The sequence below is a fragment of the Aspergillus tanneri genome, assembly GCF_003426965.1.
Source record: "Aspergillus tanneri strain NIH1004 chromosome Unknown AapTan_7_pilon_pilon_pilon, whole genome shotgun sequence".
In the NCBI taxonomy this organism is placed as follows: domain Eukaryota; kingdom Fungi; phylum Ascomycota; class Eurotiomycetes; order Eurotiales; family Aspergillaceae; genus Aspergillus; species Aspergillus tanneri.
The window spans coordinates 615,467-634,506 of NW_022984634.1; the positions used below are offsets into that span (position 1 = coordinate 615,467).

General features: G+C 49.0%; 7 protein-coding genes across 7 annotated transcripts; 3 read left to right on the top strand and 4 right to left on the bottom strand.

Moving 5' to 3' along the window:
- Window positions 1-711: 711 nt before the first annotated feature.
- Window positions 712-2,011, top strand: GPI14 (glycosylphosphatidylinositol-alpha 1,4 mannosyltransferase I; the record flags this gene model as incomplete). The annotated part of the gene is made up of 2 exons (XM_033571431.1): window positions 712-1,725; window positions 1,877-2,011. 2 exons carry the CDS (start codon window positions 712-714, stop codon window positions 2,009-2,011), a joined length of 1,149 nt encoding a protein of 382 aa, XP_033424746.1.
- A 465-nt stretch (window positions 2,012-2,476) lies between these two features.
- Window positions 2,477-4,314, bottom strand: ATNIH1004_006805 (uncharacterized protein; the record flags this gene model as incomplete). The annotated part of the gene is made up of 2 exons (XM_033571432.1): window positions 2,477-3,756; window positions 3,810-4,314. The coding sequence occupies 2 exons, from the start codon at window positions 4,312-4,314 to the stop codon at window positions 2,477-2,479; spliced, it is 1,785 nt and encodes a 594-aa protein (XP_033424747.1).
- A 1,410-nt stretch (window positions 4,315-5,724) lies between these two features.
- ATNIH1004_006806 (DNA damage response protein RcaA) lies at window positions 5,725-8,022 on the bottom strand (the record flags this gene model as incomplete). The annotated part of the gene is made up of 5 exons (XM_033571433.1): window positions 5,725-7,459; window positions 7,519-7,670; window positions 7,723-7,802; window positions 7,870-7,932; window positions 7,986-8,022. The coding sequence occupies 5 exons, from the start codon at window positions 8,020-8,022 to the stop codon at window positions 5,725-5,727; spliced, it is 2,067 nt and encodes a 688-aa protein (XP_033424748.1).
- Window positions 8,023-8,212: 190 nt separating this feature from the next.
- On the top strand, window positions 8,213-10,124 carry ATNIH1004_006807 (uncharacterized protein; the record flags this gene model as incomplete). The annotated part of the gene is made up of 2 exons (XM_033571434.1): window positions 8,213-8,356; window positions 8,409-10,124. 2 exons carry the CDS (start codon window positions 8,213-8,215, stop codon window positions 10,122-10,124), a joined length of 1,860 nt encoding a protein of 619 aa, XP_033424749.1.
- Window positions 10,125-11,054: 930 nt separating this feature from the next.
- ATNIH1004_006808 (uncharacterized protein) lies at window positions 11,055-12,800 on the top strand (the record flags this gene model as incomplete). The annotated part of the gene is made up of 1 exon (XM_033571435.1): window positions 11,055-12,800. The coding sequence occupies one exon, from the start codon at window positions 11,055-11,057 to the stop codon at window positions 12,798-12,800; it is 1,746 nt and encodes a 581-aa protein (XP_033424750.1).
- A 1,892-nt stretch (window positions 12,801-14,692) lies between these two features.
- On the bottom strand, window positions 14,693-16,384 carry ATNIH1004_006809 (histidine phosphatase family protein; the record flags this gene model as incomplete). Its single annotated transcript, XM_033571436.1, has 3 exons — window positions 14,693-15,536; window positions 15,599-15,728; window positions 15,781-16,384. The coding sequence occupies 3 exons, from the start codon at window positions 16,382-16,384 to the stop codon at window positions 14,693-14,695; spliced, it is 1,578 nt and encodes a 525-aa protein (XP_033424751.1).
- Window positions 16,385-17,240: 856 nt separating this feature from the next.
- Window positions 17,241-18,958, bottom strand: ATNIH1004_006810 (DnaJ domain protein; the record flags this gene model as incomplete). The annotated part of the gene is made up of 5 exons (XM_033571437.1): window positions 17,241-17,374; window positions 17,464-18,498; window positions 18,567-18,660; window positions 18,752-18,795; window positions 18,853-18,958. The coding sequence occupies 5 exons, from the start codon at window positions 18,956-18,958 to the stop codon at window positions 17,241-17,243; spliced, it is 1,413 nt and encodes a 470-aa protein (XP_033424752.1).
- Window positions 18,959-19,040: the final 82 nt, after the last annotated feature.

The window sequence follows — 19,040 nt, forward strand, 5'->3', positions numbered from 1 at the left end:
TACGCGAAGTTATGCATGGGTTGATTCATTCACAACAATGTTCTTTATTGGTGTTGGGAATATGGGTTGGAAATATAAAGCAGGATTTTGTATATATTATTCTAGTGTTATTTTCGTTCATAGTCAGGCCGGTTTGGAAGTGGTTAGTCTTATTATCCCTTATGGAGTACGCATTGGTTTTGGTTAACGCTGAATGTAGCTTGCATTATTCACTGTCTATTATAGATAGTAGTATTGTTTATGGAATCCATGGTGTTTATGTTTTTTTTTTTTTATATTCTCTTTGTAGGGAAAAGTAGATGACTTGATTGTCCCACTTGGACCTTCTACAACAGCACCGGTCACAGTAGCTGATGCATTAACCACGAACCCAGATCAACTTTCTTTACAAGACAAGTATTTTCTTGCTAACTACTTATCTATTCACTCTCATCCGTTTGTTCTTTGGTCTGTCAAGTTATCAAGACAGATGATCATGTGATGTATAAATGATGACTCAGCAGTGTCATCCAAAACACATTATTTGTCCCAATAGACTCAGATGCATCATCCACTGTCCAGATATTACGCAGCACCTGCGAGCAAATTCCATGGCTGTATAAGACAAGCCTCTATATCGCCCTGTCTGACTGGTTTAATTAAATTTTCACTCCCCAGCCGGGTTGATATGATTCTATCGAAGATTATCCAAGTCGAATTAAACCGCCAATGATGGCATTGTCTTTCTTCGAGAAGCCATCATTAGTCTTCGGAGCGTCTATCGTCTTACGCGCTGTTCTTCTCTGCTATGGCGCATGGCAGGATGCCAATTCCGCTGTCAAATACACCGACATCGACTATATAGTGTTTACCGATGCAGCGCGGTACGTCTCTCGCGGCGACTCGCCGTACGCTAGAGATACATATCGCTACACGCCTCTTCTGGCTTGGCTGCTCCTTCCGACGTCATGGGATGGTCGGCTCTTCTTCGCTTTTGGAAAGGCGCTCTTTGCGCTCTCTGATGTCTTGGCTGGTTGGTTGATTGCTCAATCGCTCATGGCCACGTACGGAATAAGTTCCGCGCGTGCGCTGAAGTATGCCAGTGTTTGGCTGCTTAATCCGATGGTCGCTAATATCAGCACCCGCGGTAGCTCGGAGGGTCTTCTCTGCGTTTTGGTTATTGCGCTGCTCTGGGCGGTGCTGAATAGGAGGATCACCCTCGCTGGGGTGTTACTGGGTCTTGGAGTGCATTTCAAAATCTATCCGTTCATTTACGGTTCTTCTATCCTGTGGTGGTTGGACAGCCATCGAGACGGTTCTATACCGGAGTCAAAACCAAACCCCAAATCCAACTCTTCTTCAAACATCAATCACCAACAAGTATTCTCCCATATCCTCAATTTTATCACCCCATCTCGTCTTCATCTCACCCTCACCGCTCTCACTACGTTCTTCGCCCTCAATCTCTCCATGTATGTAATATACGGCTCCCCCTTCCTACAGCATACCTACCTCCATCATCTCACCCGCATCGACCACCGTCACAACTTCTCCCCCTACAGCACCCTGCTCTATCTCTCTGCCGCGGGCTCCGTGCATGGATCTTTCGAATCCCTCGCTTTTCTCCCGCAGCTCCTCCTCTCCGTCTTTGCTATTCCGCTCGTTCTTGCGAAGAGGAGTCTTCCCGGTGCGATGCTGGCGCAGACGTTTGCGTTTGTGACGTTTAATAAAGTTTGCACAAGCCAGGTATTCCTCCCTCTCTTTTTCTTTCCTTTGTTTGTAAGGCCTTGCTTGACTCTTGGGCTTGGCCTTGTCTCTTTGGTCTTGGTCTTTGTCTCGATCTCAGTTCTCTATTCAGACAGAGTTGATATAACAGAATGCTAATGAATATGAATAGTACTTCCTATGGTACTTAATCTTCCTCCCATTCTACCTTCCAGGATCATCATTACTCAAGTCCCCAAAACTGGGTCTATGTGCTGCTGGATTATGGGTTCTGTCTCAAGTTTGTCTCCATCCACCCCCAAAGTAGTCTAGATCTAGCTAATAAATATATACAGGCCCTATGGCTCCAGCAAGGCTACTATCTCGAGTTTCTTGGGCTCTCGAGTTTCGTTCCTGGTTTGTTTTTCACGGGATTGGGGTTCTTCGTTGTTAATGTTTGGATATTAGGGATTATTGTGAGAGATGTGGGTGTGGGAGGGGGTGTTAGACGATGTTGCTTTCGCTTTCGGTCTTGGGGTTTGGGTAGATGGATCCTTTGTCTAGTTGTCTGTCTAGTGATAGCTATGATTTAATATAAAGGTATTATCTCAATGATCGATCATGAAATGTCACGTCTTGCTATTGCTAATATCGTTGAATTATGTCTGGTAACAATGATCCAGGTATTATTACCTCGTCATAAATCACATGATAATGCCTATGTTTTTACTGATATGTATCGTGCATCCACGGACAGGGATAGTCCCGTAATGATAAAGAGAATGGGTATATTTTATGGTTTGGACACCTCAGCAATGATCTTGTATGTCAACGCATGAATACTCAATGGTCTGGTACGCGGATACACAGCCCCTACGATCTGGTTGTTGGGTCCATACTGTGGATAAATCCCATCATTGAGTTCGACGAATTGCGCCTCCGGTCGAGAGTCGTGCAATGTCTCGAGAATACTGGCGCTCCACAGTCCACAGCATTCGGTGCCGACGAGCTGGAAATACGGATTGAGCGGCGGACAGGCCGAGTCGAGATCAATGAACCGGATGCGCATGTAGTCCAAGGACTGGTGGAAACGCAAATTGTGCACGGCGCCGATGACGAGTTTCTCGAATGACCGGATGAAGTTGAGGTTGGTGATGCCGGAAAACTCGTCTAGGAATGGGAGGCTGGAGCTGCTGCGTTTCTCGCGACAGCACGTTTTCACCACCAGGTCGAGGGATTTGAGTCGCGATTTCGACGGAATAAGTGACGTAGATTGGTCTGTGCACGCGGCGGGTTGGAAAAGACAGGCGCAGATTTTTCCTGTGAACGCGAGTGACTCCAGTCGCGGGGCGACTTCTCCGAGAAGGCCACAGAGGTGAGGGGGGTTGATGCCATCGCCGAGCCAGCCGGATTGGGAATTGTCCTTGTTGTAGAACCCCTCCAGACTGATGTTGACGTGGACGAGGGAGGATGGGAGTCGGAGTAGAACGTCAGCGACGGTGTCATAACCTTCGATTTTGGGTTTCACGTAAGCGCAATGCCACTCCCGCAAATTCGGCAGCGCGTCAGACAGGGTGCGCCAATGCTGCGGGCTTCTCATAATATTCCACGCTCCCCGCATGACGAACGTTTGAATGTCCGGGAGACGGGGGAGGGCTTGTCTTGACTGCCCCGGAGGGTCGTCCCGAAAATGGCGGATCATCGGGGGTCTCTTGCAGTGGCCTCCTTCCAGGGTAAGAATGCGAGCTTCGGGGAAACACGCCTTAACATGATGGAAGATCTCTGCCAAAGTCGCATTGTGACTGGCGTAGTAATATTTGTAGTCCCCTCCGCGATTGGGCTCGAAACCATCCCACATTGCGCCATTTGTCTGGGTGCCGGCCACATCTGCCCATTCTACGGTGCCCTCGTGGTACCGGCGGGCAGGAAAGGGGTGATGGGGGGTCTTATTTGCCCGTCTGCCCCAGACGGGAATCCATATTTCAACGTGACGAACGTGAGGGGCGAGGTGAGGGTGCATGGAAAACCAATGTGCCCCGCCAGCCAGCTCATCGGTGGTGCCCTTGATTTTGACTATGATCGAAGTCAGTCCTATGTACCAATCAAAGAAAAGCGAAGAGACGAACTGTGTCGGTAGATCCGTTCCTGTACCAACGATCGCCATACCGGCGAAATCAAAGAAAGATTGGAGAGTGCTTTGCGCCGCGGATGACGAAGAGATTTATTCCAACCTCGAGCAGATGGCTTGCTGGGGCCTACCGACGTCAAGGCCGAGGCCCGTTCTCCAAATAGATAGTCTAGAATGGCTTCGTGAATCTCAATGGGAAGATCCTCAAAACGCAGACCCGCTTCAGAGGATGCGGGGCCATCCGTGATTATCGGTGCTTCCTCCATCTCGGTATCTATGGGAGACTGGCAGGCCAGCTGACCAGGGTTGGAGAGAGGGGTAACGGGACCATCGTGAACCTCGAACTCAGCACTGGTGCTGCGAGTTGATTTGGTGTATGGAATCGTCGACGACACGGACGCTCTCGCCAGCGAATTGACCGAGACCGGACGGGGGAGAGGGAGAGGGGAGGAGGCTAACATGGAGGGCAAACTGGGAGGAAAAGAAACCGGATCAGAAAGCATTGACGGGAGTAGGATGGGAGTCGATAAATGTCAAATAGGTATCAGAAGTCGTAAATCGTGACAGATGGCTATGCTTGGATGAATATTAGTCACTTGAACTTTATAGAACAGAGGGGAACAAAGGACAAAAAAAAAAAAAATTTAAAAAACAAAATTGGAAAAATATGGAAGATGCAGAGAAATGCCTATGGCATGGTATACAGACCTAGACGGGAACGATTGTATGACCGACGGGACAATCGGCCATGCGCGATAATGAAAGGATAAGAATAAGAAGCAATCCGCCTGGGACTGCACAGGGAACTAAAACAAGGCGAGTCACCAGCCAGCGTGGTCCATGGCAGAGACAAAGATGTTGCGTTGGAAGGGTATCAGTCGTGCAAAGAAGGAGGGGGAAAAGAAAGGAATTAGGCAGTCAGGCAGAATTAGGATGACGATATTGAGGGGAAGACTATCCAGAGCAGAGGGACGGAAGAACAATGATGGGACAGGCAGAGATAAATGACGGAAGAAGAATCAGGTGGTCGAAAGGGAGGACAAAAAAATCAAAAAAGGGAACGGAATCCAATCCAGAGGGAAATGGGAAATGGGAAATGGGATCGCAGCCAGGCGAGAAAGCGAGCGAGATAGGAGAATGGCGTGGAGATGATCAGGAAAAAGAAAATAAAAATAAAAATTTGAAAATAAAGGGACCATTGATTGAGTTGGCGAGAAAAAATCTTTATTTCCCCCTCCCTTCTCAGCTGGACCAAACAGTAGCAGCAGGAACTCGACGTATCTCATTCTGTGGCTTTCTTACTTCCTCCTTCGCGGCATTGAAATCCACAGCGATCGAAAAGACGCGAGGGGTTCCAATCCAGGTCGAATGGTAATTATCATGACACTTGCTACCGTATCAATAATAGTACTATTACTACTAATAATAATCACAATCAATATTGGGGCCCTGCCGTGCTATTTTTGTCCCTCCATACTAAACGACCAATAGAACCTGGTACGACGTCATCCATCCAAAACGGACTTACTGGGGCTTACTGGGATAGGAATCCGTCCTTGCGGAGCACAATGGATTTATTCATTTCCACTGCGAAAGATCTCTTGCAAGCAGTCATCTTCTTTTAGCTTAGGATAGCATGATCACCATGTTCCCATCCTGAGCATCTCCGCCTCAGCCCCTGCCGCCCAGGCCACACTAGTCGGCCCCTCATCGCTTGGGATTGGCGGAGATAAGCAAGCCTTTAAAAACCTTTTAAACTTCCTAAAAAGTGGTCGGACCCGCAATGTTCAACGGGTCGTAAATCTGGATATTGATCCGGATCAGGATGGTAGATATTAAGAGGCAGATAGACTATAGATACTGTACAATTAGGTTAGATACATCGGGTAGTTCCTTATACTTATTATTTACTGCTACTGTCGCCTGCGACGGAATCGGAACCTCAGCTCATCATCACTGTCGGATTCTTGCTCTTCGCGATGCCGTTTTTGACTTCGAGGCACTGGCGTCGCAGATTCAGTTCCCGCCATGGACGACGGGCGAGATCTCTCGGAGAGCTCTTGGCTGATGGCATTGTCGTGATGGCTCTCTAGCTGGCTACGATCAGTGGACTTCCGACTGCGAACCCAGTGGTACTCCCCAATGCCGAAATCTTTGCGGGTCACCTCTTCCAAGGGAACAATGACCGTCTGTATGCGATGGCGGGGTTGACCAGCATCGCCTTTCCGGCGGAATTTCTTGAAGTTCTTCCGACCATTCCATCGCTCATCCCATCGGCTGTCACTCTTATTCTGCTTGCGGGGCGGTAACTCCATCTCCTCCACAATGGCGAGACCTTTCAACTGCTCGACGTTGACATCTTTCAGGGAATCCTGGAGCGAGACGGCTTCTTCTTGACGGCGCTGGCGTTGAGCATCCTCTTCCGCCTCCAGATGACGCCGTGCTGCCTCTCGAATGTCCAATTTTTGACGCTTCGGCCGAGGAGCCTCCTCCGTTTTCGGGACCGAACTCGACGGGTCCAAGTTTCTCTGTGCAGTCTCGGCCCGCCGGCGTTTCATGGCCGCTGTGCCAGGTAAGAGGCTCGCGACCATATCTTCATCCTCATGCAGGTTACTCTGGGGCTCAGTTGAAGGATCTATGTCCATGGACGGTAACGGATCTACGGAGCCATCCTCATCATCTGGCGCATCGGCAGGAATGGAGTTGATATCAAAACCATCATCAAATGTTTTCATTTTGCAGGCAAAACTGCGTACGCGTGGTTCTCTAGAGCTTTTCCTGGACGCCTGGCTTGGTGCACCGGACGGCTGCGAGTCAACATCTGCGGTAGGCGGTGGTGCGGGCTGTGACGTGGGTTCCGAGTCCTCCTGGCTCGTTGCGGGCTCCGGCAGCGTCCTACACAATGCTGTTGCGTCGTTAGCCAGTATAGCGTCTAGAAATTCGTTCTGTTCGATGGTGCGCTGCCCAGTGAGAGAAGCTACCTGGCTGCTCAGATTGAAGGACCAGTCGTCATCGCGGCCCTTGCTGAAATAGCGAACAAAGACCACTCCTCCACATCCACCGTTCCCTCTGCCAAGGCCCTTGGTACCGGCAGCGTTCTGCATGAACTGTACAATCTCTCCGGCAGTAGTGACACCCTTCTTGACTTGATAGAGCAACGCTTTGCCATGCGCATTCGTAATCGCCCCTTGCAGATTTTCGAACTGCGTAGCATCGCCAAATACAAAAGTGTACCCCTCGAAAACGTTAATCCGATCCAGATTTGGGGCAAATGCTTCTTTGGGCCTAGGGACGGCCTCCTTGCCTGGCGGGGGGAAATGCTCGGTTGGGTCCGGCCATGCAGAGTCAAAGTCGGCCTCCAATGGGGACAATGACTCTAGATTTTCCAGATCACTTGGCGTGGCAGCATACACAAGAGCATCGAGATACGACTCCTGGACAATGTGTTTTCCATTCACCAAAGCCTGTAGACCCTTAGCCGTATTCCTTTTGTTTTGCACCACATGCGTCGTCTGGCCGATGACATAGGGGATGATCGTTTTGATATCCAAATCCTCAAGTCGAGAGCGAACATGTGCGAGAGGGTCTTGTGTTTTAAGATCTTTAGAAGAGAAGGAGAAGCTGAGAACTGTAGGTTCCCATTTGATTCTAAATGGAATGATACCGATTAGCCACCTGCCCCAAGGATAGATGGATGTTTCGCTTACCGTAAGGCATGCTTGTATCTCCCCAACTTGATGGTGTGCTCCTCCTTAGTCAATTTTACGCTACTCTTCTTGATTGGATTCCCATCCACGGTAGTTCCACATTTAGAGCCCTCGTCGCTCACTGCGATCTCTGATTTTGCGTAAATGCGAGACTAAACTAATCAGCCAACGGCCAAGCGCTGAATCTTCACGGGCAACTCTTACACCATCACCAGGTTTTACCGGGGACACCTCAACTATCATATGCTTCCGAGAAATCGAGTTGTGTTCAATAGCATGGCGAACTAAGAAACGAAAGGTAAATTAGCCGCAGGGGTGGAAAGAAAGACTTGCTAGATGATCTGAATTTACCGCCATCTTGCTTTATCCGACCGAAGAGATACTTTTTTCCAGGTCGCAGCCACACGCGCTTCCCTTTGAAAACAGTCAGCAAATAAATGTCACATCACTCGCACCGGACAACTCACCCTCAAGGAAGTCACCCTCGGAGTCCAGAATCCACATGAGGGGCAACCAACGCAACGCCGCAGATGTTGCGACTCGTCAGGCGACTCGTCAGGACTCGGATGACATCCAATGCACGTGAAACACACGGGCCGAAACACGAATTCACGTGACTTGGAGTCTAATATCTGCCTGGTTGGGAAATGACTGGTTGTGTGGTTCAGAGTAACTCTTGTCATGGATGTCGATGATGGAGGCTCCGTCTGAAGAGCCTAGCGAGGAAATCGTTGCGTCTAACTCAAATGAGAAGGCTAATGAGGATGAAACGTTGAAATACCAATTGCTAGGCCCTTCTTTGACCAAGGCCGGTCAGGATACTGTCGACCAGCAGAAGGTGAGCAAGTCGCCGTTGTTGCTAGTTTCTTAGACTGAATATACGTGAAAAGGTGTCTGAAATTATCTACAACGCGTCCAAAGGATCAAAATTCTTCAACCACGAGCAAGCCCGTGATCGCATTCTAACTGAGAAAATCACGCGTATTCTAAAGGAGAAAGAGCGTCTAAAAAATCAAGACCTGTCCCATGATCTACGGCGGGCTAATCAGCTCCTCGCTGAACTCGAATTGGGTCGAGATTTATCGCAGTATGTTGTTCATGTCGATTGCGATGCGTTCTACGCTGCAGTTGAGGAGCTCAATCGACCTGAACTAAGAACCGTTCCAATGGCTGTAGGTGGGGGGGTTCTAAGTACCTGTAACTATGAAGCTCGCAAGTTCGGCTGCCGAAGTGGCATGGCTGGATTTGTGGCCAAAAAACTTTGCCCACAGTTGGTCATACTATCCCCGAACTATGAAAAGTATATCGCCAAAGCCAAGGAAGTTCGTGCCATCTTTGCACAGTACGATCCGCTCTTTGAAAGTGCTAGTATTGATGAAGCGTACCTCAACATAACCACCTACTGCAGCGAAAACCAGCTCGGGCCGGAGGAGGTTGTTAGCCGTATGAGAGCAGAGATTCTTATGAATACGAAGATCTCGGTGTCTGCCGGCATTGCGGCGAATGCAAAAATTGCCAAAATCGCTTCCAATCGCAATAAGCCTAATGGTCAGTTCATGGTTCCAAATGAAAGAGAGGCTATTATGGAATTCATGAGAGGCCTCCCAGTACGCAAGGTCAGCGGTGTCGGTCGCGTCTTTGAACGTGAACTCGACGCTATCGGCATCAAACTCTGCGGTGACATTTATCCTCAGCGTGCAACATTGGCGAAGCTCTTTGGAAACAAGGCATTTCATTTCTTAGCACAGTGTTATCTTGGGCTCGGAAGAACAAACATCCAACCGGTGGAGAATTACGAACGAAAGAGTGTAGGTACTGAGCGCACGTTTCATGAAATTGGAAGCAAGGAGGAGTTTCGAGAAAAACTCTGGTCAATCTCGAAGGAACTTGAGAAAGACCTAGCCTCTACACAGTTCAAGGGCCGGACATTGGTTCTCAAAGTCAAACTTGCCACATTTGAGGTTCTCTCACGGCAATGTCAGCCTCCAAGGGCCGTGTTCCTTGCCAAGGACCTGTATACATTTTCTCTACCAATGCTGGAAAAACTCGAGAAGGAGGTCCCTAATATCAAGCTTCGACTTCTTGGCCTTCGCTGCACCAACCTAGTGAGCACTAAAAAGGGTGGGATTGACTTTTTTGGATGGGCCACTCGGTCAAAGCCTACGGGTGAATCCAATTCCGCTGCCGAGTCCAATCACGATCCAATCCCCGAGCAAGAAATTGACACTGAGGAGGCTTTCGAGCGAGCTGCCCGCCAGGAATTGCAGAGCGAGATGAATGAATTAGAGAAGCTCAGCCAAGAGGTTGTTGACTCGCCCCCAACCAACCCTGTCAAAGAAGACAGTCCAGTCGCTCCTGATGAATCCACATCTGAACCAGTTTTCTGGGATTGTCCTATTTGTTCTCGACCTCAAGCGGCAGAGGACCGCACATTTAACAACCATGTAGACTATTGTCTCTCAAGACAGACCATCAAGGAGGCTGTCCAAGGGGCTTCACAGGATACTGCACAGGATGCTGTATCAGTTCCTACTAAAACACGCAAGAGGAAGACAGCATCACAAGAGCCTATAGACCCACGCCAAAAACGACTTTTTTTTGTCTAAGAATTATGGCCAGTTGGATATTTGAAAGGTTTGCTTTCTCATAGCTTAGATATATCAACCTGCCGCGTTGTACAATTTCTAGCAGCCATTTTTTTTTTTTTTTTTTTTTTTTTTTTTTGGCTATAAGGGCCAGTTCTATTTAAATTCTTGTACATATCATTTCAACTATTAAACGAACAGGAACCCATCATGTTAAACACTTGCCTGCAATTTCAGAAGCTTTCTGGTGTTCTCAGATTCTATCTTTCGAAATGTTTTGCGTAACGTTCGGGTGTACACTAGGGAAGGGAATATATATCCAGAATACTTCAACAGCTGGCTAACCCTCCAGCCCTGTCACACTTATGTATATAATTCTCATGATCAACTCTTCATCGAATAACCTGACTAAAATAACACAGCGTGCTGAAGACTGTGGAGAGGCATGCCTGAGGCAGGAAATAGGGTAGAGCCGGGACGTGCATCAGCCCATGCAGGCAAACCATTGATTGATCCATTAAATCTGAGGCGTACACCGCCCAGGAATGAAGTCACTCGATGATATCGACCCCTCTCTTTTTGGACATTTCCCTGCACACCTGGAAATCTCGGCCCACAGTTTATTTCTCTGCTGGAATGTAAGTCGCATCCTATAGTTGCGGTGTACAAGGGTCGCCACTAGGCTGTTTTGGGCGGAGATGTTTTGCAGCCAAAACATTGACTAACTTGTACTAACTAGAGTTCCGGCGGTGTTGGCATTAATATTATCATCAACCACCCTCACCACCGAATGGTAACAGATCACGAGAATTTAACTTTTTCTAACATAGGGCTCAGTCTCTACTCCCTTCATCTCCGTGCTGGCGGGTGCCATCATGCTTGCAGATCCCCGTGGTATATCGCAATGCCATGAGAAGTCGCTCTCCTTTCCGCCCCTCGAATCCCGCAACTATGACCCCTGATAAACAAAACAATGGCTATCTCGCCAAACCGTTCACCCCGACCCTCAGCTCCGCTTTTCATCGATCAAACAAGTCCCCTTTGACCCCCAAACTCGCCTCTTCTACTGGATATCGTACGCCAAAGAGATTGGCACCATCCGACCACCCGTCGAAACCGGATTCCGAGCCGTCCCTCCTTAGTGCAAATGTGACCCCTCGATCGGGTGCTCGCAGCAGCAGACGGGATGGATTGACCTCAACAGATACTGTCCCCACCAGCGGACGAAACTCCCCGCAATCTCCTTTTGTGCAAGCTAGCGTGGTGCATGGATCGAATGTGGGAGGATGTCGGACAGAGCGAAGCCCTGTCCGCGCAGGTGGGAGATTGGAGCCGTCAAAGGCAACAAGGGCAAAGACTCTCACTACTGAGCCTCATCAACTTTCACGGTCGAATTCGGCGTCTGACGGCTCGTCCGGCTCACCAATGTTCTTTCATGCATCTGATGCGCGGTCTTCAAATTCTTCCGAGGTAGATGTTCGGTCGAGACCACCTAGCAAGGTACCGCCACAGACGACCTTCGTCTACGCGAATGGAGTAGAGGAATCCAGGTTGTCAGATAATATGAAGCTAGAATCAACTGCCGGCAAACGACTCTCAGCAGGTCTGTCTCGCTTAGTGGCAGGCTCGAAGCCTCCGGCGGGCTCTCCGCCCATCACATCACCCAAACTCAATCATGCTACACATCGACTTTCTGATGGTCTATCACTACCTGGATCGCTGGTGGATAGTCAATCGGAGGTTGACCCCTACATGCACAGTCCGCCATTGGGAGCGTTCTCACCGCGAGTATATGCTACGACCCCGAGGCACTTTAAACCTTCTAGTATGGATTCGGGCCTCTGTGACAATTCCCCAAAAGAGGGCCTGAGGCCGAGTCCTATCATCATATCCCCATCTGACTCCAAACTGGACGCTAGCGCTCTTACCTCAGAGCCCATTTCTGGACTCCGACCTCGAATATTCAGCAGCGGGTCTACCGCCTCGGTGGATACCTTCGCTTCTGCTACTCAGAGTCCCGTGAAGTCTGAAGGCACTGGAGCGGGGAAGGACGATGCTGCTACCAGTGCCCGCACAGAGCGCAAGATTCTCGATCTCGAAATCAGCAACTCATCACTCCTGGCAATCAACCGCACTCTTGAACGCGAGATGCGCAAGCAAAATGCCGAGCTGCGGAGATACCGGCGTCTCAGCCGTTCAGGCCGGCTATCAATGGCACCGTCCACTCGCTCTGTTTCGGGAAACTCATTGGCAATCATGAGTGAGCTGGATGAAGGTAGCGAATATACTTCCACACGGTCTCTGGAGGAGTCTTCTGATTTTAGCGACGAAGAGTCGATGGTAGACGACGGGGTGATGAGCCCCGATTCGTTAGCGGAACATGACGCACGACATCAAGCTCGAGATGAGAAGCGATTCTTTGTTGATCTTGCAAAGCACCAAGAGCTATTGGCCGACAGCCAGAAGATGAATCAGAGCCTGAAACGATGTCTAGGTTGGACAGAAGAGTTAATCAACGAAGCTAAGAAAGCTCTCGAATATAGTGTGCATGTGAACGATGTTCAGCTTGGCGGGAGAGTTCTCTCGCCCGAAGAATTGAGCGAGACTGGAGAAATAGCCCGCGACTTGATTGCGGGCAAGTATTATGATTTTCGTCCATCTTCTTCGGATTCCAAACCAGCCACGGAAACAGCCTGACCGGATATTATATTCCTTTTGTTTTACAGACATATCGGCGCGGTTTTTCTTTTTCTTTCTTTTTTTTTTTTGGAGACAATGCTGGCCTTTGTCCGATTATTGTTTAATATGTGTGATTTCTGTAGTGATAGAAAGTGGCAGGCTGATGATCTATTCTGGTACCCTTATTAGATACCCGATGCTAATGATTTTTGATGTTTGATTTTGATTGTCCATCGTCTATAATACTTGATTTGATTTATTCCATGTGATAGAATGGAGGATAGATAGTAATACAATATGAGAGTGATATAATAACTTTGTTATTCAAATATGGATTGCATATTAATGCTTAGTACAGGCATTGTGGGCCTGTTGGAGGCATATCCGTATTATCCCTCCACTGAGCGCACCATTTTACGCGCCTTAAGTACAGGACGCTATAGTGTAGCCGCTAAAGAAGTATGGCTGATCAGAGTATTCACCTGAGTACCATTCCTGGTCGAGTACCACTCGAAAATGCCTCCTCTTAGCTCAATCGAAGCTCAACTAAATATTCGAATGGTTTCCCAGGTTAGAGTCATTATTCATACGCTGGGTCCAGCTGGTCCGACAACGAGCGACAACCACTGGCCGATCTATGGCCTGAGTACGGAGATCCCATTGGAAAATTACCATATACTAGTCACACCTACCAACTCACGAGTTCAGCCTTAAAGAGTCGGGACTTTCAAGTTACGGGAAACATCCAAGTGGCCCATATTGCAAACCTCATCTATAACAATGGCCGGCACAATTACCACATGTCTGTTGTTATTACTGGGTGTACGGATTGGGAACATTTCCTGCAATTTCCTGATGTCCAAAATAAATATACCATTATGTAAGACTTAGGAGTATAGAGATAAATAACTATATTCCGGAAGATGCTTCGCAACAGCGATGGTCACATCTTCAATTTCAGTACCACAGATTGGGTGGTATCAAACTCTTGAACTGACAGAAGGTGCTTTTTATGACATTTAAATGCATATTGCTGTATCAAGATACAACCCCACCATTCCGGATCATGGGTCTAACGTCTACGGCTCGCCAGGTAAACCTCGCCAGGTTGTCACAGCCAGCTAATTGTGCCATTGTTATATATAGGCTAGAAATAAAATGACAGTAGTAGTGTGACAGTAATAAGGCGGCAATAAAAACAAACTGCAGAAGAAGAATAGTAATAGAGAAGATAGTAATAGAGAAGACAGTAATAGAGAGGTAGAAATAGTAGATACCTAAGATGCGGTAGACGCTGTTAGTGCAGTTAGTGCTGAAGATTAAGATGCTGTAAATGATGAAGGTAAGTGCTGAAGATAGTAGAATGTAGCAAGTGTATCTGCTCAGATAAGGTACAAAATATAATGTGTAAATATGACTATAAATATCAGCGATAAATATCAGCAGTAAACGGCTGAAGAGTAGATAGAAATAGATTGACGAATAACAGCGAGATGAAGTTGAGTCAAATAGTGAGATGAAGAGCAGAATATATGGCATAAGATACGCAGTATTATAGATTAAAAAAAGCAAATTGACCAAGAAAGAGAAGTTGAATCAAGATATAGATTAATAGAGAAAGATTAAGTAAATATATATAAATAGATAAATAAAGATGGAATGAGACGGAGGATAAGATGAATGAAGAGGAAGAAAAAGGGATGGGAGCACAGAACAGGACAGAAGAAAAGAAGAAAAAATCCCTCAAGTGGTGACGAATGACCCCATAAGAAGTGGCCTTAATTAGAACTATAGAATAATACTCATCTCTATCCATTTTGGGCCTAAACGACGTGAAATCTACCTAGCATGTTACACACAGTGATGCAGCATACAAATCATCACAGAGACGTATCCGAAGATTCTCAGGCTTACTCCGGATGTCCATCCCCAACTTGTTTCCCCGTGGGGTAGTCCCCAAAGCAAGCATACTGGTACATAGCAACCTCCTTCAGCTTCGGCACACCCTTCAGGAAGTCCTCCACCGGACAAAACCCATTCTTGCCATCCTCGCAGCCCACGACTCCATCCACAGGCACTGGCGCCCCGTTCAACACAAACCGAATGTAATCCTTCGTGCCCGGTGTCGACGACAGGTCGGGGTTGCTGTACATCGCTCCATCCAAGTGGTCAAAGGAAGTTTCCGTGGGACAAGTCCACACCTCCGACACGATGTTCGCTCCGAATGGCGTCACCTCATTGAGATTGAACGTCTTTGGGATGGCATGGGGCACCGTTGAGGGCAGGCCGTGTGGTCCGTACTTGAAATATTGGAGACCCAAGGCGGCTAGGATCCCCACGATGACAGTATCATGCGACATGTCCATGTACAGTGGTTGGTGCAGGGGGAACGTATCCGGGGACTTGTCCCAGGTGGTGTTGATGCTTGTGTCGCTGTACGAGATGGTCTTACCTTCCAGTCGCGCCGCCAACTCCAGCACGTATCCAATGCCTTGGGCCCTGCCGGTGGCCGCACCAAAGCCAAAGTTTCCATAAAATTGCATGTCCACACCGTAAGCGTAGTCACGCCATTCCTGCTCCGTGAACAAGGCGCAAAATGACGACCGGCCCATCGTCGCGTACTCGTAGGGGCAGAGCCCCATCATGGAAGCCACATCGAATGGAGTCAGGTTAAAATCGGCAGGAAGGTACTGGGAGAGACGAGCCACGGCATTCTTGGCAAAAATAGGGATGAACTCAGTTCCTGCATTGGCCCTGGGAGTTATTCGTGAGCTTCATCGGATATACAATATGTCAATTGATTCTAGTCCTCTTACCCTGCGGTTTTGTCGCCTGGACAGGAATGGTCCGATCCCAGGGTATTATTATATCCATTGCCCTCCGGGATAATGACCAGGTCATACTCTGAGTACGAGCTATTGGCCCCTTCGTTGTCAAAGAATCCGCCTAATACGGTTAGGATCACTTTCTCGGACGGATTCAAACAGGGGTTGCATACTCAACCACCATCGCGCACTCTCCAGAATCCGGCCCTGTGTCGTTGTTCGGAAGATTGGCTTGGGTCTCTCCGTTCCGTCGGGATAGACATTCAGTGAAGAATTCCATCGTTCGACGCCCGACCCTGCTCGATACAGGAACCGTCCATACTTGGACCAGATATTGGCACCGGATGTTGCCTCCGTGGCTGCTCCCTTGGGTAGCAACGTATCTTTCCCAAGCAGGTCATCCCAATCGTTCAAGAAGGACAATGGGCCCTTTCCAATGTCCCTGGTGTTGTGCTGACTGCTGTAATTGCCCAGTTTCTGGCTAAAGGCATCGATTCCCCCACCATCCAGTCGGAAGCTCGTGGGGTACCGCTGTGCATGTCGGTGCAGGACGTGAGCCTGCGAGAGCTCACATCCGCGCGGAACACCCTTGGACACATTGAATCCCTGGGGCTCCTTCCAGGGACTGAGGTTGGCCCAGCTCGAAGTTATGTCAAAGCCGGACGGAAACACAGTTCCGGTGGGAGCGGGAGGAGCTGAACTCGATACTGGAGAGGCATTGCCTCCGAGGGCCAGGATGGCGAGCGCAGCGACAGACGAGGATAAGAATTGATGCATCTCAACGCAAAGTAGACACAAATTGGCAGCTTGCCAACAGAACCAGGTCTCCGGGGGGGCAATTACGTCGATCTTTAATACCTGGGCAACCGGACAAGTCCGGTCGATAAGCGGATGAAGTGGTCTAAATTGAAAGACAAACAAATTCTATTATCATCCATTGTAGTTATCGAGGATCCACGTTTCCTTTGCCGTTACCGTCCACAGGGTGTCATCGTGCATTTTTGCGCTGGGGAAATTGACCAGTGGGCGACGGGAATATGGATGGAGCCAACACTAGCGGTTTACTAGCTGCCTATAGGGATCGTATAGGGCCCCTCTTTGCGGCAGGATGTCGCGTGCTGTGGCAAGTCTAACGGCCTGATCCCGAGCTGAATAGGACAGGCTGGCGACGCTGATATGGACGGTGATAGGCAGACCATGCAGCATTCCTTGCGGGGCAGCCAGCGGAACTCTCCGACAAGCAAAGGTACGGCTGCGGGGAAGGATGCATCGCGATGATCCATAGATGCAATAATCTCCAGGGAATTCTTGCCAACCGAGCTGCATACGGTGCCGAGAGTGGTTATGTCTACGAGTAGTAAGTGGAGTGGATGTAGATGGAAGGAGTATCTGTCTATCGTTGATCCATTGAGAGTGTCCTATCAATCGTCATGTGTGTAGTCAAGTCCTACAAGGGACAGTATAATTCGCTACAAGTGAAGTATGTCCCCTGAAAAAGTCATATCCAGTCTTAACAAAACTGTACGGTGAAGGCAAGAGTGGGAATGAAGAATGATGAGCGGAACGGGAAACAAAGTACAGCAGCAGAAGAGCCTCAGTAAGAATGCGTCAAGGGGCGGATTAGGTAGTGGTGTTAGGCAGCGGTCTCCTCTTCGTGGTGATGCTCGTGCTTGGATTTCTCTTTCTTCTTCTTCTTATCATCCTTGCCCTTCTTCGTCATCGCTTCGGCCATGAGCTGCTCGAAAGCCATGTAGTCGCCTTCATCATCTGGGTCACGTTCCGCCTGGAGGATTTTGGTCAGTAAAGTCCAAGACACAATGACAAGGTGTAGTGACTTGCCTTCTGGTATATGTTACCGGCGATGATTAGGGCATGGGCGCGCTCCACACGCTTGTCCAGTTTGATGCGTTTGTCGCTGAGGACTTGATCACACACATCGCGCAAGACGCTCTGGATTTCGTACTTGCTGCCTCGCCACGCGGCCGCCAGGATCTTGCCGGTCACCTTCTTTTCGTACTCGGCCTTCTTCTCCTCGGTCCAATCCTCCCCTCCGCGCTCTTCCAGCTTGGCCATTTCCTCCATAGTCATCTGGGCGTCGATGGCAGTGGAAATGGTGGTCCATGTCTCCTTAGCGATAGTTCCCTTGTCCTTCAACCGAGAGAAGAAACCGGAGATACCCAGAAACTTCTGCGACTTTAGGAACGAACTGGCTTTCTGAACGTACGTTTGACCGATGGCATGCAGAATGTCAAGGCCAAAGGACTCCATTTTCAGGTTCTCGACCTCTAGACGGATCTTCTCCTCGAAAGCACGAGTGACATCGGCTCCCTTGTCGGTCTCGGTCCAGACGCTGACCTTGTCCACGAGTTTAGTTGCCAAAGTGTTCACTCGGTCTTCACGGGCTTTCTTCCGTTCCAGCTCGTAAGCCGCTAGACGCTCTTGCTGCTCCCGGGACAGACCGCCCTTCTTCTTCTCTTTCTTGCGAAGCTCCTTCTCCTCAGCGGACAGACCAGCTGCCTCCATTCGTGCCTCTTCCTCCGACTTGTCCATGATGGCCTGCTGGCCCATGTAGCGACGGGGCGTGCTTTGACCAGAGCTGGCGGTGGGCTTCTCAGAGCCCTCGGGGGAGGGCGTTTTGGTTTCGGTCTTGTCTGTGGCAGTATCAAGTCCCGACTTGGCCTCGGCAACGGGTTCGGTCGATGCCTCCGCCTTGGTCTCCTCGCCCTGGACATTCAGTTTCTCTTCGGTGGACGCGACCAGTTCTTCCTCCTCCATTTCCTGCATTGTGATATCCATTGTAGCCGTAAGGTCCTTCATGAGCGAGATTTCACCGATAAGGTCGACGAAGGCGTTACCGCCAAAGATCATCCCGAAGAACTCGGCGGGGTCCTCTGCAGGAAAGTTTTAGCCAGAGAATCGAAATAAATAGTTCTACTCTATGCCGATCAGAAGAACATACCAAAACCGCCACCTGGGACCGCATCTTCCTTGCCAAACTTATCATAACGCTTTCGTAACTCTTCGTTGCTGAGAACTTGATAGGCTTCGCCGATCTATTTCGCATAGAAAAATCAGTGAGAGTCCGCAAGTACCACAAGCTAGGTCACGGTAGCACAAGTGGTCTGATCTAGGAGAGTGTCTTACGGCCTGGAATCTCGCATGTGCACTTTCATCACCGGGATTTTTATCTGTCGAAGTCAGAAGGAGACAGAAGACAGGTAGGAGGTCCAGAAGGGACGCCGTACCTGGATGAGTGACGATAGCAAGCTTGCGATATGCCTTCTTAATCTCGAGTTCCGTTGCTGTGGGAGGCACTCCCAGCGCATCATAGTACGTAGTATCTGCGACCATGGCGAGCAGTTGCAGAATTTCAACGTCGACAGAATAACGATGGCAACCAACAGACAATTGTAAGGGTAAAGAAAACAAAAAT